General features: G+C 38.5%; 1 protein-coding gene across 1 annotated transcript in view; it reads right to left on the bottom strand.

Annotated features, from left to right (window-relative positions):
* Positions 1–18663, bottom strand: part of nnt (nicotinamide nucleotide transhydrogenase) — a 37173-nt gene that overhangs the window by 15539 nt on the left and 2971 nt on the right. The window contains 11 exon segments of the mRNA XM_046867612.1: positions 1498–1608; positions 6458–6499; positions 6502–6618; positions 7881–8034; positions 8412–8603; positions 8932–9065; positions 10862–11049; positions 11954–12042; positions 12469–12556; positions 13087–13304; positions 15743–15972. Coding sequence (XP_046723568.1) covers positions 1498–1608; positions 6458–6499; positions 6502–6618; positions 7881–8034; positions 8412–8603; positions 8932–9065; positions 10862–11049; positions 11954–12042; positions 12469–12556; positions 13087–13304; positions 15743–15972 — 1563 coding nt within the window.

Genomic DNA, 18663 nt, shown 5'->3' with positions numbered 1-18663 from the left:
TTTTGAGAGTGATTTATGACAAGGCTGGGGCTCTTTGAAGCACAAACACAGCCTCTCACATTTCCTGGGTCAGGTGTGAGCTAAGAATGAGTTCTCAGACCCCCACCCCCTTGCATCTGCAGACAGTGGAAGTGGCAGCTCGACTAATTAACACCAGGACCAGGTCAGTCCGGGGTCAGAGCTCAGGGGTAGCCCGCCCAGCACACGGCGGTAACCAATCGGATCTGATTGTTCCTGAACCACACAGCTAAACTTTGAGTCGAATTTCACAGCTATACTGTACTAATGGCTTATTCCACAGCACTGCTGAATTCTGGATTCTGTTGATTCTTTTTATATAACAGCAGCTCTCACAGTAGTGCAGCTGGGGTTTATATAAATGTGTGGTTTCTCATGTGTTATTATTTCTAAACTAACAGCTCAATTAAAGCAACAAGTAGGACTTGTTAGTGATTGAAGCATCGCTGTTGAATTTACAAAGTTTCATCCTTTCAGAAATTTGATCTTGCTGAGACCATGACCTGCAGCACTGTGGATCAACATGATAAAATGATAGTCAACCAGAATTCCATCCTGATTATGAGTTACAGAGCGTCACTGTTGTCAGTGTGCGTAATCAGATGACTACCTCCCTGTTGACCCCCCCAAAATACCTTTTTTTGGCTCGGTGTACATTTACTGGCGACATTCACACTCAATCCTCTAATAATAGTTTTACATGGAATGGCAGAATAATATAGTTAAATTCTAGAGCATTTCTGAATCTATAGTCCATTTCTTTTTTTTTTCTTTTTTTTAAGAGCAGCAGATGCACACACCTGGAAAGATTTCACCTTTTATAAATTATTGAGTATAAAAGAGACCCCAGGAAATGTTCGCTCTTTTCTAAAATCTTCCACTAAATGCAAGCTGAAACTAAATGCAGAGTTTAAAACTTAAGCAATAAACTATAGTCGTGATTTGAAAGGGCATGCCAGGGGTACTGGTGTTCCTAGGGGTTCGTGGTACATAACTGAGATCCTAATGTACAGCCCTGAAATTGTTATGGGCATGTGATCTAATGCTCAACCACATCTTACAAAAAGCCCTGTAATAAAATAAAACATGTGGCAGTATTAATGTACGTGTGCTATTTTTTAAACATACATCTGTTAGAGATTTGACTTTTTAGTTATACAGCTGGGATGGGTGGAAATTTCATAAAAGATATATTTCATTTCTTGTGGTTAAATAATATGATATTTTAAGACAATGTTATAATATTGCAAAAAAATATAAAATTTGTTATCCTTCGTCATCAACAAGCAGCTCTGGAACCCCTAGGCTAAATGTTTTGCCCAATTTTTCTCCCGTTGTCATCGAGGCTCCAAATCTATGTGGTTGACGGGGTGTAGATAAATTTGGAGCTTTATAAATAAACATGAAAGCAAACCTGTTTGTAAACAATTGCTTATCCTAGACACATGATCTGTAGCATGCAGTGAGTTTCGTCCTCACCAGCAATGTTGACTGAGGAGATGAAGGCGGCGAGTACGGCCAGAGATTCTGCAGTGTTGGATGGGGCATATCCTCCACCCATCAGCGAGAGCCCACCGACAGCAGTCAGACCTACACACACACACACACACACACACAGATCAAAGAGGTTCTCGAGGAAGGAAACGGACAGCAGAGAGGGAAAATTACGACCCCTTGAGGGGTCAAATAAAACGCACATCCGATTTGCTATACTGCATAAGTGAATCTGCATATTTCCATTTCTTTTTCCATATTACAGTCTGTGACTTAAAAATGAACCATGTTCAAAAAAAGTTAACAACCTTAAACAACCCAAGTGATCGAGTTGACATGCCTCCTGGGGCTAGACTCTTGATAAGCATCACCTCTCTAATCGTTTTCAAATGCTTCTGTGGTTGGAGGGACTGCTGACTGACCAAAAACCCTAAAGTGGCCTTTAGGTGGTCAGGGGGTCTCTTGAGTCAATGAAGTGTGCAACGGTTGTTGAGCATTTCCTCTCACTTTGTAATTCCAGAAGAACAATTGATCGCAGGCCGGCGCACGGAACCCAAACGCACGCTACCTCCATGCTGCAGGAAATGCTGCAGACGAACTGTAAACCTACACAGGCACGCATCCACACTCACACACACAAACACGCCTCTGGACATCTGTAATAAAACCTCTGATGAAAGGAAAACATATTCAAGGACACACATTTGAAAGTGTAGCTCAACGTGAAGCACCGAACGCCTGGATGAAGTTTCTTTTACAAACATCTACAAGTCATCATTAGCTTCGACAACATTGTGACTAGAACCAGCCAAGCCAGTGAATGCAGCATTACTTCAGAAACATGTAGCTTCAAGTGTCTCCGGGACTCATTCTGACACATTCTTGAGACGTTCCAAAAGGTCATTTGGAAGACCAGAGACATTGGGTCATCCTGATTTCACCGATCTCAGGTAGATTAAAGAGTCTGGAGCAGGCTCTATTCCGGTTCAAATGGAACACTGCCATTCGTCCCACGGCATGTCGCTTTTACACTTTTACAGACATGAAATTCCACACAGGTGTCTTAACGTCTCGTTCGCTTAGGTTTAAAGAGTATCAACTTGGGCTCATGCCATTTTCCAGGTATGTAGAAGAGTTCATAACATGTCCAGGAGAGTAACTGCATAGACAAAGGTGTGTGTGTGTGTGTGTGTGTGTGTGTGTGTGTGTGACATAGATAGAGAGAGATATATATATATATATATATATATATATATATATATATATATATATATATATAGATAGAGAGAGAGAGAGAGAGAGAGAGAGATAGATATATATATATATATATATATATATATATATATATATATATATATAAAATTTATTTTTATTATTAATTATATATTCATTCAAATAGATTTTCTTCCACATTACTCTACATGTAGTTCTCCATAATAAACAACGTGAAAACAGAATTCTAGAAAAAACTAATTTCTTTTACTTAAGTATTCAGACCCTTTGTAAAAACTACTTGAACTGCAATTTCTCTTGATCATTGCAGAGATGTTTCTACATCTTGACTGCAGTCCATCTGTGGAAAGGTTTATTGGATTAACAATGATTTGGAAAGGCACGCCGCTCTCTACTGAAGGCCTCACAGCTGACAATGCATATAAGAGCATCAACCAAGCCATGAGATTGAAGAACTGCCAGCAGAGCTTGGAAACAAGAGTGCAAAGCACAGATCTAAGAAAGGCTAAAAAAAAAAATGCTGGTGCACTGAAGAGCACAGTGGCATCCATAATTCTCAAATGGAAGAAATGTAGCACAACCAGTATTCTTCCAAGAGCTGGTCACTTTGCCAAACTGAGGAATTAGTGCAGAAGGGGCTAGGAGAGGTGACCATGAACCAGTTGGTCACTCTAACTGAGCTCCAGAGATCCTGTGTAGAGAAGGACAACCATCACTAAGCTTTATGGCAGAATGGCTCAACGGAGTTTGCCAACACCTGAAGGACTTTTAGATTGTGTGAAACAAGATTCTGGTCTGATGAAACCAAGATTGAACTGTTTGGCCTCAATTCTACACCATATGTCCGGAGAAAACCAGGCACTGTTTATCAACTGCCCAAAACGATCCCACAAGTAAAGCATGATAGCGGTAGCATGTTTTTCTGCAGCAGGGACGTGCCAACCAGTAAGGGATGAGGGAAAGCTAAAAGGAGCAAGTATGGAGAAATCCCCAATAAAATCCTCTTCCACAGCACTCAGGACCTCAGTCTGGGCAGAAGTTTCACCTAAATTACAACAACCACAAGCACACAGCCAAGGCTTAGGGATAACACTCTGAATTGCTAAAAAAAAAAATGAGTTATCTTATTTTTATAAATAATAGACATTTCTAGAATTCTGTTTTATGAAATTATGGGTTACTGAAATGAATAAAAAAAAAAATCTACTTTACAATAGCCATTATTTTTAAATCTACTGTATGTGAGTATGAAGGCATATGAATATGTACAAAGTAATAAGTAATTTTACAGGAGCTGTGCAGTGGGTCGAGAAAGCTAATTGCTTCAGTGGATGCCCGCGTGGTCTCATTCAGCAGTTTACAGCGCACAGGCGCTTTAATGCGGGCCACTGAGGACTCGTTAAAAGAATGAAACGTTTCCGAGTCCTTTAGCTAGCCAAGAGAAATGAGGCAAAAGCTAAACGAAGCATCCTGGCTACAGAAGACATCCTCTACCATGTAATCACTTCTACTCAGGCATATGCTTACACTACTTTACGCTATTGTTACTTTATTATAAAATTATATATATATATATATATATATATATACACACACACAGTTGTGTTCAAAATTATTCAACCCCCACTGAAATTGATTGTTTTGGTCGGTTTGACATTGATTATGATCATTCAGTCATCCTGCTTACAATTAAATCAAAGAGGCACGTGTAGGTCAGACAAATATAACATAACATTTATAATGAAATAACCACAAATGTCTTTTCTGAGCTCACATCATTATCAGTTTTATTCAACCCCCAAGTGACATTCAATCTTAGTACTTAGTACAACATCCTTTTACAGTTATAACAGCTTTTAAACGTGAAGCATAGCTTGACACAAATGTCTTGCAGCGATCTACGGGTATCTTCGCCCATTCATCATGGGCAAAAGCCTCCAGTTCAGTCACATTCTTAGGCTTGCGCACTGCAACTGCTTTCTTTAAGTCCCACCAGAGGTTCTCAATCGGATTTAAGTCTGGTGACTGCGATGGCCACTTCAAAATGTTCCAGCCTTTAATCTGCAACCATGCTCTAGTGGACTTGGAGGTATGCTTGGGATCATTGTCCTGTTGAAAGGTCCAACGTCTTCCAAGCCTCAGGTTTGTGACGGACTGCATCACATTGTCATCAATATCTCCTGGTACTGAAGAGAATTCATGGTATCTTGCACACGCTGAAGCTTCCCAGTACCTGCAGAAGCAAAACAGCCCCAAAGCATGATTGACCCCCCGCCATGCTTCACAGTAGGCAAGGTGTTCTTTTCTTCATAGGCCTTGTTCTTCCTCCTCCAAACATAGCGTTGATCCATGGGCCCAAACAGTTCTAATTTTGTTTCATCAGTCCACAGAACACTATCCCAAAACTTCTGTGGTTTGTCCACATGACTTTTGGCATACTGCAGTCGACTCTTCTTATTCTTTGGGGACAGCAAGGGGGTGCGCCTGGGAGTTCTGGCATGGAGGCCTTCATTACGCAGGGTGCGCCGTATTGTCTGAGCAGAAACTTCAGTACCCACATCTGACAAATCTTTTCTCAGTTCCTCAGCAGTCACACGGGGACTTTTCTCCACTCTACGCTTCAGGTAGGGCACAGCAGTCGAAGTCAGCATCTTCTTTCTGCCACGACCAGGTAGCGTTTCAACAGTGCCCTTTGCCTTGAATTTGCGAATGATGCTTCCTATGGTGTCTCTTGGTATGTTTAACATCTTTGCAATCTTCTTATAGCCATTGCCCTTCCTGTGAAGAGTAATCACCTGTTCTCTTGTCTTCCTGGACCATTCTCTTGACCTCACCATGTTTGTAACCACACCAGTAAATGTCTAGAAGGAGCTGAGTATCACAGTCATTTTAAAGCTGCCTAATTGGTGCTTATTAGGCTTTATTGCTGCTCCTGATATCCACAGGTGTTTTCAATACCGATTGAAAACACTTCATTGAACCTCTGTTCTTCAGAGTGGTAGTCTTTAAGGGGTTGAATAATTATGTCAATGAAGAATTCACAAAAGAAACATTTACTACTGTATTACAAAACTAATTGATGTCATTTTAGTTGCATATGGTTCTTTAAGAAGTCCTTGTAGGATTTCATTCTGAATACAATTACAAATGTACACTAAATTCCTAAAACCATTTACAGCATTGGGGTTGAATAATTTTGAACACAACTGTATATATATATATATATATATATATATATATATATATATATATATATATATATATATATATATATATATATATATATTAGTCTCAGGTATTGAAATTTCAGTGAAAAGAGCCAACTCGTACAAATTCCACCCTCTTTCAAATGAATAAACTATTTACTCTCAACCAAGCAATGTTTGGAAAAGGTAATAATGTGAACTGATGGACTGTGTTTGCTACTAGCGAACTGCTACTGTACATTAAAACTACAAAAAAAATCTCCCCTCAGAGATAAGGGGAAACTACTTTCCTATCAGTGACTATAAAAGTTAAACAAAAATCCATCGCAAACAACTTTCGGTATTATTTTCTAGATACATGATAATGGTTTAGACAACCCCGAATTGCACGGACAAAGAGCTCTGAACCACGTATTTGGATTTCCAGGGCCACCTCCAGGGTAACGCTAGTTTTGTCTGGCAAAACTGATTTCCATCGATTTAATTGCTAAATGGTTTACACTCACCCGAGATGGCGTTCGTTACAGACATGAGAGGAGAATGGAGGCAGGCGTGACCCCCCACACGGTATGATATCCCACAATTCCTGCCAGGCCGAAGGTAGTCACCATCTGAGAGAAAGCCGCGTTGGGAGCAAAGAGGCCGAGTCCGAGCAATGTGGCAAGCCCTGAAAACAACAAAACAGAACTTGTACTAATATTCAATGCTGAAACATTACAATCATTCAATTAAGAACCTATAGCAAGTCATAACTTTGAATTTGAAAAAAGATTCCAAAATTGGGCCAGGATCTTTGCATCAGTAATGAGAGTAATAATGAATATGCAAACAACATTAACAAGCAAAACGCAGACCACTCCATCTGCCATTACTAATAGCTAGCTGGCTAATTATCACGAGCAAACAAATGCACAATAGTCACAGGTTGTTCACAGAGTCAGTCCCAATTCGAGCTTTGACTCTGAATCATCAGTCTTTCGGTGATTTTAGTGTTTTCTTATTATCTGCTGTAATTTATAACAGTTTATAAACGGTTCAAGCTGTAAAGCATGTGTGTGACGTCTTTAAACGGTAATTAATTTGACCTAAGCACCAAGCCATGTACGTTAAAGTCATAAACTGTTAATGTTTTTTTTAAAGCCATATAATTATAAATGCTCTAAACAGCTGCAGCTCATGCACCACCCACATTGCGGGATCCTGGTGAGCCACAGCAGGAGGAAGCAGGACGTGTGAATGAGTTCTCTTACGGCACTCGGGGAAGGTGGCTTTGTGGGGCTTTAGCACACCTTCCTTCTTTTATTATCCCCAGTTTCCTGTCATTTAGGAGGGAACAGAGGGGTTAAGCAGGACCGTGTGTGTCTGTCTGTCTTTGAGACAGAGTTAGGCAAAAGAAGCTGGTTAATTAAAAGTCATACTTTAATTCCTGGACAGAGGTTTGTCCCGATAAAGGGCTGATTACACAAACCATGAAAGAGCAGGAAGATGAATTTGCGTGTTTGTTTATCAGCAGGCTTTTGTGGGTCGTCTGAGTGAGGAAGTGTGCACTTTTATCCGAGGCCAGACACTACCCTCTACACACACAAATGCCGGTCGGCTGTCTGAAACCAATAGAATCCATTTGCTTGGATTTTAGGGGTTATCGCATCCCGAGCGCCAAAAAGAAGCGGGGAAAAAAAGAATAAGAAAAAAAAAAAGGCAGGCTCTTTAGAGATTAGAAAAGAGTACAAACAAGCAACTGGGGGGGGAGGGAGAAAGGGGAAAAAATAGAACACTTTTTTTTTTGTCTGTGAAAAGTCTAGTTATGTTTGTTTAAAAAAAAAAAAAAAAAAAAAAAAAAAAAAAATCTAATCCAGGACCACCACAGCTGCTAGCTAAAATTAAAGAAAAGAGGGATGGAGGTGAAGCCCAACTGTTCTTGTGCTTTACCTCCAGTGTAGGTGCTGGCGGTAGTAAGCGTGGCTGTAAAGGGTGAGACAGCAGCAGCCTTCTCCTTCGCCAGCTCCTGCACGGTTTTGGGTTTGGGAGGCGCTGCCACGGGGATGTTGTTGGGCTGCGGTGCAGGGAAAAGCACTTTTCCATTCTGCAGACAGACACAACAGCAGACAGAGTTAAAAGAGCAATTGCAACCTACTTACCTCAATTGAACCTGTTCTACATTTGTAACAACAAAACAAAACTCATGAGGGCTTTCACACTTTCAGCCATCTGCCGAAAGGGAATCGGTACAATTAATACCTTTGGTTAATTTGTCTTGGTTGGGTTCAAATGGGAGTTAAATGGTTTTCTCGCTGCTCAAGTTCAATTGGACATGAAGCAAGCCCACCCGAATTAGAGGCTATGCTCTGGGATTATAGTGGGACAGGTATGAACCATGAGAAGGAGAGAACACACCAGCATTCCGGTTAAACAGACCTGCATATGTGAAAGCACTCTAAATGACTGGCAGCTTGTAGCTACCTGCATGACAATTGAACCCCGGATGACATGGTCCATTGTGCCGTAGTCAAAAACATCCTTCACATCGAAGTGGAAGTTCTCCTTGTCTGGGCTGATTGCACGGATGAGCTTCGTGATGTTATTGGAATACAAGGTGCTGGACTGAGTTGGAAGGCGACTGGGAAGATCTGTGAAACCGATATGGGTCACACCCTACAAGATACAAACAAAGCATAATTATAATATAATACACTAACAAAATATAATGTGGACATTCAGTGCAACCTAGATAAGGATGGGCTCCATTTTGAGTCTGGTTCTTCTCGAGATTTTTTTCCCCCCTCATACCAATTCAATTAGTTGCAAGTGTATTTATTATGCATTTTTATTTTATTTATTTTACAATTCTTGTACAGATTCTTAAAACGCTTCTGAGCCACCTAGTGTGCTCGTGCTTGATCGTAATAAATACCAATAGAATCTGGGTGATAGGGCTGTAAGTCAAGTTATTCATAGCCAGAATTTAGGACATGGTATTTACTTTGTAAACCGTTAGCGATCCAGGAACCGTGGTCTCGATGTTGCCCCCTGCCTCAGCAGCCAGATCCACTACCACTGAACCGTCCTTCATGGTCTCCACCATCTCCTTTGTGATGAGCACTGGAGCCTTACGACCTAAATGTCGCATGTTAATAACATACTCACATTAAGCACATTTGCTTGAAATGATAGTTATAAAACAATTGATATTTAACTGTGGTAGCTCTGCCCGTCTAGCAAATATTAAACAGTTACGAAAATAACACAAACATAATTATAGATTATGTCATCAAAACACCGGTCACAATCTCCACTACTAAACTTGGGGAAAAATAAAAAGGAATATTTATTTTTTTTTAAATATTCTAATGAAAAAGCACACAAATACTTCCTAAATGTATCTGACTCAAAATAATCTTTTTTCTTTACTTATTAATTAATTTGAAGCCTTTTTCTAACAGACCGAAGACGATCAGAAAGAAAACTTCAAAAATCTTCCAAATCTTTGAAAGAGCCTAATCAAAAACATTAAACAAACATCTTTAATTTTTTCATATTAGGGCAAGTTCACAACAGGTTCAAGATGTTGGGAATTCATTTGTGCTCCAGATGAACGATCTTCCTCCCAGCCATGTGGTTTAAAGACGCAGGAGGGTTTTTTTTACACCACACCATTTTACACTGATTAGAGCCATGATGAGCAGTCATGATGAGTCTGTTTATGTTGCAGGCACTCTTTTTTCCCTCCATTTTTAAATGAAACTATAAGCATGTGCAAATTGTAATGAATGATTAATGGTTTTACAAAAATAATGACTGAATTAATGATTTAATAAAATGATTAGAAATGTAAATTAGAGAACAAATGTTGTGCAAACACATGATTTCCAGACATTGTCTTCTGAAACATTAGAAAATTTTAAGAAAATATAGTATGTTGACAAAAAAACATGTAAATGTACGCAGCCTTTTAGTCAGATTTATTGTAAAGGCTTCTCATTATTTGAAGGTTTATAATTATTTATCTTTTTATACACACATACAAGTATACATATATATATATACACACACACACACACACACACACACACACACACACACCCACCCCACCCTCTTTCGGCTTCTCCCATTAGGGGTCGCCACAGCATCCGTCTCCCCACACACACACACAAACACACACACATTATATATATATATATATATATATATATATATATATATATATATATATATATATATATATATATATATATATATATATATATATATATATATACACACACGTAAAATTTAAGGAAAAATCTGATCCTTGCATATCAATTTTTTCATTTAATAGAAACAAAATAGAATTCAGCAATGTCTAGGATTTATTCTGTAAAAACTAGAGAACTTGTATCTAATAAATCTGTTCTTATCTACACACGACCAGGCTAGCAGGTTCATAAATAACACACAAGGCCATTCAACTACCTGTGATGTGCTACAATGGGAATAAGCCCATGCTTCATATCTACTCAAATGCACTACAGCATGAGTCCTATAGCTGCAATGCATTGAAGGATGCTGAATCCAGTGTGTACGGTCTCTTCTAGTCTGTACTGGATTTACAAATAAATCATGAACACTGCTGGTGAATGGTGTAAATGAGAAGCTCTTGCTCTTTATTTTAGAAAGTTAGCAACCAAAACCCGATTGTCATCACTTATGTTCAAAAATGTTCCATTAACCATTGTAATTGCGAAAGTTATAACAATTATCCTGGTGATATCAAATACTTCAATAAAAGAAACATTTTCAGTGTTACGCTACAGAATTTTATGAGGCGCTGTTAGTTACACTTCCTTACCCATGACAATTAAATTAATTTAACTATTCGTAGTATGTAAAAATAAGTGAAAATCAGGTGATGACCCTGGTGTGTATGTATTTACCCGGGATAAGAGCAGTGCTGATGAGGATGTCGATGTCCAAGCACTGTTTGGCAAACAGCTTCATCTCAGCTTCAATAAACTCCTTGGACATCTCTTTAGCATAACCGCCCTGCCCTTCTCCAGACTCCTTCAGGTCCACCTCCAGCGGCTCGGCTCCCAGTGACTTAAACTGCTCCAAGGCTGCGGCTCTGCGGTGTGAGTGCAAGAAAGGTCAAACACAGCAAACAATTTGTTAGCAAAGATTGTGGCAGAAGCATTCTTTTGTTTTTTATAAAAACCAATACAGATTTCCTTTTTTGTATTTTTGTTGTTGTTTTGTTTTAAACAAGTGAACAGGAGGGAAGAGAAAAAACAGGCTGGGCTCCTACATAAACATGAGTGCACCACCATCTAGTGGTAAAGTCTTGGAAGTGCAGTAAGTGATAAACATTTAAACATTGATTTAACAAAAGACTTAATTATTTTTTTTCTTTTGAATTTTACAAATCTAAAATGTGAGCAGGAATCATATTCAACCAGTACACATTCGAATGGGTGCAATTTGGTATTTTGAGTTTTGTTTCTTGACATTTTACATTAACAGAGCAGATGAGAAATACAAATTAATAGATCAAATATAGTCAATCGATCCATCTTCCTCTGCTAGTTCCTCATCATCAAATGATTCTGACACGATGAAAAACAATCATGCAAATCTTTTTGCAGGAAATCTGCCTATTTTCAAGTGTACGATGAAGTTAGAGTTTCAGTACATTATTAATTTAAAAGACTTAAATATTTTTTTTTTTTTAAAACATAAGTTTGATAAGACTTATGACTAAAAAACAAATTGCTTAAAAGAACACGTGTTAAAAGCTAAGCATCTGCTGATCTTTCCAAGTCGTGGTATGTGAAAAACCCCACATGGATTCCTTCTTTTACAGAAACTCTGCGGCTGACAGATTTAAAGCATGTTAGCTTTTAGTTATTTATTAAGCCCGGGCTGTGATCCCATACTGCTCGAATCTAATCATGTGGCAAACAAACATTATGGCGCTAAACCAAGAGTGATGCGCGTCATACAACAAGCATCCAGTATCAGTGGTCCAGTACCTTGTGTCAAAGCCCCTGACGATGGCACCCATTGCCCGGGCAGATCCTGCGGCAGCCAGTCCGGCCACGCCACCTCCAATGATGAGCACCTACCAATCAAAACAACAGAACAGTAAATATATCATTTAACAAGAAACACACACACAATATATGCATACACACCTACATTTTTAATATATATATATATATATATATATATATATATATATATATATATATATATATATATATATATATATATATATATAAATAAATAAATAAATATACACACACACACACACACACACACACACACACACACACACACACATATATATATACATACACACATATATACATACACATATACACACACATTTATATATATATATATATATATATATATATATATATATATATATATATATATATATATATATATATATATATATATATACACACATATACACATACACACACACACACACATATACATATACATATACATATATATCTCTCTCTAAAAGAAGGCTTACCTTAGCGGGTGGGACTTTTCCTGCAGCGGTGATCTGACCGGTGAAGAAACGGCCGAAGTTGTTTGCTGCCAGGACCACGGCTTTATATCTGCTCAAACAGAATCACATTTATCAAACTAAACACAATCACTTTGGACTGTGTGCCATATACCACAGCACTGTTGTTCTGGATTCTAATTGGCCACTAGACGTTGATTAATTTTCTTTAATAGCAGCTGTGGCAGTAGTGCAGCTGCAAATCACAGGTTTATATTAATGTGCACATTTTAACATGTGACTATCTGATATGCAAATTTTGAGTCTTCTGTTAAATAAAAAAGCTTTGGCGTTATATATAGTCCAGGGTTATGGACTCATGAGGTAAAGCAGCTGCTCGATTTAAGGGAGAACAATTTCTGTCAGTTAAAAGGAAAGTGAACTTTAAAAACAACCTTCACGACGTCAGGTCTGATTAATGCTTTGTGTTCACACTAGGGCGTAAAATAGTTGGTAGAGAACAGTGTCCCGCCACTTTAGAGTGATGCAGGGTATGAAGTAATGTCTCCATGGACCATAACATCATTCAAAGATTATTACCATGTTGTGAAAGAGGCCCAGAGGAGGCTGGGAGAAACTCACCCAGCGATGTTGGCCATGGAGCTGAGGGCATCATAGCCCTGAGCGATGGTGACACGAGGTACCTGGTCCATAGCCAGCACTGTGGCCTTGCGCTTGGCCAAGCGGTCCATCAGCTCTGCGTTCTGAGCTGGGTAGATAAAGCTCACCAGTGTGGCACCCTCCTTCATTAGGTCTGTCTCATGTACACCTAGAACTGGGTTCAGCATTGGGGCACGAACCTGTGACACAAAAAAAAAAAAAAACAGGGTTTTAGCAAAATAATGCATATCACTCAACTACAGACCAAAGCTACAGTACAAATACACGTAATGGTTACATTTAAGAATAAGACAACAGGGAAACAAAAACAAAAACTCAATATTCAAGTACAGAGTCACACAAAAAATATATTCAGCACTGAGGTAAACAACAAGGTGATTACTGTTATCAGGTTGACAGGAAGTTGATGATCAAGACTAATTGATTCTCTTAGCGTAGTGCGCAAACGCAAGACAATCCAGCAAGTGAAAGTTAGCCTAGCAAAGTCAACCAATAAATGAAAGCTTGGTAAGAAAACAGCTAACTACCTACTGTGTAACAACATAGTTGGTTTATACACTATATAGACAGGGGTTTGTCAACAGACACCTGACCATGGAAATCGTGTGCTTTTTTTTAAAATTTCATTCCATATTTAGTCCCCATTTGCTATTATAATAACTCTACTGGTAAGATTTCATACTATTAGATTTGATGAGTTGAGTTGTACAGTACAAGAGCAGCCTCCAGAGGCGAATTACTGACACCTGTGCTGTTTACTGTGCATTTTCTTCATTATGGATTAAAAACATTTACTTTATTTTGACTGTTACTTTTTACTTTAGTTTGAATGCGTCTTATTTTTCAAAATTTGTATTAATATATTATTTTATTGAGCACATTTACATGATTTAGTCCTATTTATTTATTTTTTACATTGAGTTATTTTTCTTCATCTTTTTTTTTTTACCCAGTATAAATTTTTTAAACTCGTTTGATTAATTTGATTATCGAGTTCGATCCACCCAGCTATCGGTATCAGTAAAATCCATTATTGGTCGACCTCTGTAAAGTCAGGTACTGATGTAAGGTGAGGAGGCCTGGGGTGCAGTCAGAGTTCCAATTCATCCAAAAACGTGTTTAATAGCGCTGAGGTCAGTGCTCTACAGGGGTATTGTAATGCTGGAGCAGGTTTGGATCTCCTAGTTCAAGTAGAGTGCACCAAGAGACATTCTATACAAGTGTGCCTCGAACTTTGAGCAACAGTTTGTCGAGGAGCCTGCATCATTGTTTTTAGTAACTTGTGTTTGAGACTCAAAACGAAGGACAGTCAATCAAGTATGCTCAGTAGAATATTAAGCTATGTATATTAAGAGACTTGTTTGCAAGGTTAAAAGAAAATTGTGACTACAACGATCAGGAACACCATTATGGCCACCTGCCTAATGTTGTGTTAGTCCCTCTTTTGCAGCTTAAGCAGTCATGTCCCATTGAGAAATGGACTCCACTAGACCCCTGAAGGTGTGCTGTGGTATCTGGCACCAAGATATGTGCAGCAGATCCTTCAAGTGCTGCAAGTCGTTAGGTGGGGCCCTCCATGGGTCGAACTCAGCACATCCCACAGATGCTCGATTGGATTGAGATCTGGGAAATTTGGAGGTTTGAAGTTAAACCCCTTCTTGTGCTACTAGAGTTAAATTATTTCTAAACCATTTTTGCTTTGTGGCAGGCCACAGCCAACAAGAAATACCATTTCCATGAAAGGGGGCTGCGTCTGTGTAGGTAGGTGGTACATGCCAAAGTAACATCCACATGGATGGCCGGACCAAACGTTTCCCAGCAGAACATTGCCCAAAGCGTCGCATTTGCCTTCGTCCCATAATGGAGCCTGGTGCCATGCACTGCCAGGAAAGAGATGCGCATGCACACGGCCATCTATGTGGTGCGATTTATCAGACCAGGACACCTTCTTACATTGCTTCGTGATTTCGTTCTGACGCTCAGGTGCCCATTGTTGGTGCTTTCGGTCATGGACGGGAGTCGGCATTGCCACCCTGACTGGTCTGCAGCTATGCAGCCCTATACGCAATAAACTGCGAGACAATGTGTATTCCGACACCTTTCTATCAGAACCGTTATCAACTTCATCAGCAATTTAAGCTTCAATAACTCGTCTGTTGGATCGGACCACACGGGCAAGACTTCACTCCACACATGCATCAATGAGCCTTTAACCCAGTCGCCAGTTCACCACTGTTCCTTTCTTGGAACACTTTTAATAAGATACTGACCGCTGCGGACTGGGAACAGTCCACAAGAGCTGCAGTTTTGGAGATGCTCTGACCTAGTCGTCTAGCCCTTGTCAAACTCAAATCCTTACGCTTGCCCATTTTTCCTGCTTCTAACACGTCAACTTTGAGGACAAAATTTTTACTTGCTGCCTAAAATATCCCACCTGCTAACAGTTGCCATGATGAAGAGATAGTATTACTCACTACACCATTTAGAGGTCAAAATGATCAAAAACCTCATCAGTGTACATAGTTTTTAACATAAATCTGCACAAATAACTGCTCCGGTTATGGATTCTAGGCACATTTTGCCTCATCACCCCCACAGCTACAATAAAACCACACACCTTAACCACAATGTCAGAGGACAGCACATCCTCGACTCCTTTCACAGTAGCTCCAGCTTTGAAATAGAGCTCATCAGGAAACTTGGCAGCCTCTCCGGCACCTGACTCCACCACCACGTTGAAGCCCTGCTTGATGAGAGCATCGACCCCTGCGGGAGAGAGCGCCACCCGGAGCTCATTCTCAAAGATCTCCTTAGGAACACCGACTGTCAGCTGTTTGTAAGGAATCCCTGCAGAAAAAAATGAAACAGAGAGGCATCATTTATTAGCATGCAAGTCTAAAACACCACTTCCAAAGATACTGATTAGGAGGCAAATGAGAACAATGTGCAGTGGAGCCAGTGTGTACAGGAACTGTAGTGCGAGTGCATTTCAGTTCTGCAAGCACTGAGACGAATCCGATTCTCATTCCTTCCTTCACCGGCGTCTACACATTGCTCACATTTCTTACTTATAAACTTATAGGGAATCGTTTTTATGGAGTTTTATGTTGAACTAATGAAATGTATTAATAAAAATAGAAGTATTAATTATAAAATAAAGTAAAATGTTAAAGTAAAGTACTGTATTCATAAAATAGCATTTTTGGAGTGGCAGCCGTTTATCGTGGTTCTTCATTTATCGCAAGCGTTGTTGAAACGTAACCATGGCGATAAACCGGGGATTCCTGCATACTCAGTTTTAGCGCTTCCGGTTTCCCTGTTTGTACGCCGAATACACACTACTGCCACCTGCTGGAATTCGAGAGTTATGTTTCCTAACGCAAGCACAGAAAGTACACGCGCAGTTTTGAGAGTAAGACGCGCCTGCCTAATAATCGATAGCACAATCGACCGATGCCAATTAATTAAAAAATGGCCGATCAATCTGTTGACCTCTAGATATGATGTTAATTAATTTGGATTACTGATTTAGCTTTCTGTATAAACAAGTATCAAACAATATCCAGAAATTATTTTAGAATTAATTAAATAAAATTATTTAGGGATTTAATTAAAAGTAAATCTTGTTTTGATATTAATTTAATACACTTTATTTGACCATTCTATAAAATCTTTAAGACTTTGCGATATGAAAAATATCTACCAAGATTTTATAAAAAATGTTTACTCCCTTTTCCCCCCCTTCATCTTCCATGTTTGTGACGAATAAAAACCTTTCATCTTGAATTGTTAAAACTTGTCTTTTATACACATACTATGACGTGCACTGTAGGTTAACATCCTGATGAACTTAACAAAACTGTAGTATTACAATGAAAACTTAAACCATATGATTATTTAACTATTTTAATTAAAGCATTAAATATAAAGTCATCATTACCACGGAAAAGCAAGATTCCGGACCTAACAACATGTCTGCACTGACATGTTGGTAAAGACATATATACATATATACACATATTTACAAACAGCTGAGACACAAGAAACAGGAAAATTCACTTATTAACCAAAAAGGTAAAATCATGTTAAACTAAATGTTTAATTTAAAAATCAATCAAGAAAATATATAGGTGCAGAAAACCTTCTAAAATCTTGTGCTTTTTTTCCATTAAGTATTTATAGCAGTTTTATTTTATTGCTGAATAATGATTAACTGTCAAGACCAAGTCTTCATGGTATATATAAAAATAAAAACTTCAGAAGGCAGTTACACCTTTCTATAGCCTGCCATCTAATTTAAAACAAATGCAGACCTTGGACAGAGCAGCAACTTTCAAGATCTATGTATTCACAGAGTGGAAGACTACAATTAAACCATAATAATAGTAATAATTACTATTATTATTATTATTATTATAATAATAAAAAAAAAATCTTGACACAAGGGGGAAAGTCTGACAGTGTTTTTTATAAAACGTCCACCCGAACTACACCTTCTACTCAAACAAGAACAGCACCAAAAATATCGCGACTCTTAAAGCTTGCTGGAATTCCAGAAATTTCCTCCAATGCCATATAAATATACATCAAACCTCACGAACACATACACAAGCTTTATCCCATTTCCCATATAATTTAGAACATATGTTCCACCTTATTTAACCATAAAAGAAATCCTACACATCCCCTCAGTACACATTTATTTTATGTGTAGAATAAAATGTTATACAAAAACATTAACCGAGTCGAACTATCTAAATATCAGGCTCGGTAATTAAACGGGTTCAGTAATATTTCGGCTATTTCCTGGAGTTGTTTTATTCCTGGGATTTCCAACAGAAGTTCACCTTCCACCTTCAGCATTACTGTGTTTCAGATTAAACGCATTCAATCCGAGTTAAAGAAATGCAAATACGAGTCAAATATTCATCGGTTGAGATTTCCATCGCTAACAAATATTCAATTAATTTAAATAAATCAGAGATTACGTGATTTGTCCTCATCTATGATTCATATACCACTTAGAACCACTGATTATCTTATTCATGCATCTGTCTACTCCAGTTAAAGCTTTCAAAGCAGGAATGAGGTTAAAATAAATGCATAATTAATTAATGTTGAACAAAAAAATTTATGACAAATTAATTTAATTTTTATATTTCACTGGTATTAATTTAAGAGCAATAAGCATATGGACATTGTGCGTCGTGATCATGCTTCTCTGCAGCTGCAACAATGTGAGAAAGCAAAGAGTTCATATGAAAAGTCCAAATGCCTGCCTGCAGTCCAAAACAGCACAGTCTCTTTAATTTAATCAATAAATCACGCTCAAAATGTAAACATTAAGCTACAGTAAGAGTAAAATACAATACTATGGCTGAGTCATGTTTCTGGCACATATAAAGGTTAGTATCATCCTCAGACAATTCCATGGTCAGAGTCAGCAAATTCCTCTTTAACCCCAGAGATGTGTCAATTACAGTGTAATTTACAGTCTGCTGGACAACTGCTAGATATCTAAACAAATTGACCATGTGA

Source organism: Silurus meridionalis, chromosome 15 (assembly GCF_014805685.1).
Source record: "Silurus meridionalis isolate SWU-2019-XX chromosome 15, ASM1480568v1, whole genome shotgun sequence".
Classification (NCBI taxonomy): domain Eukaryota; kingdom Metazoa; phylum Chordata; class Actinopteri; order Siluriformes; family Siluridae; genus Silurus; species Silurus meridionalis.
Note: the sequence above shows the minus strand (reverse complement) of the source record. Positions and strands in the feature narration are given on the sequence as shown.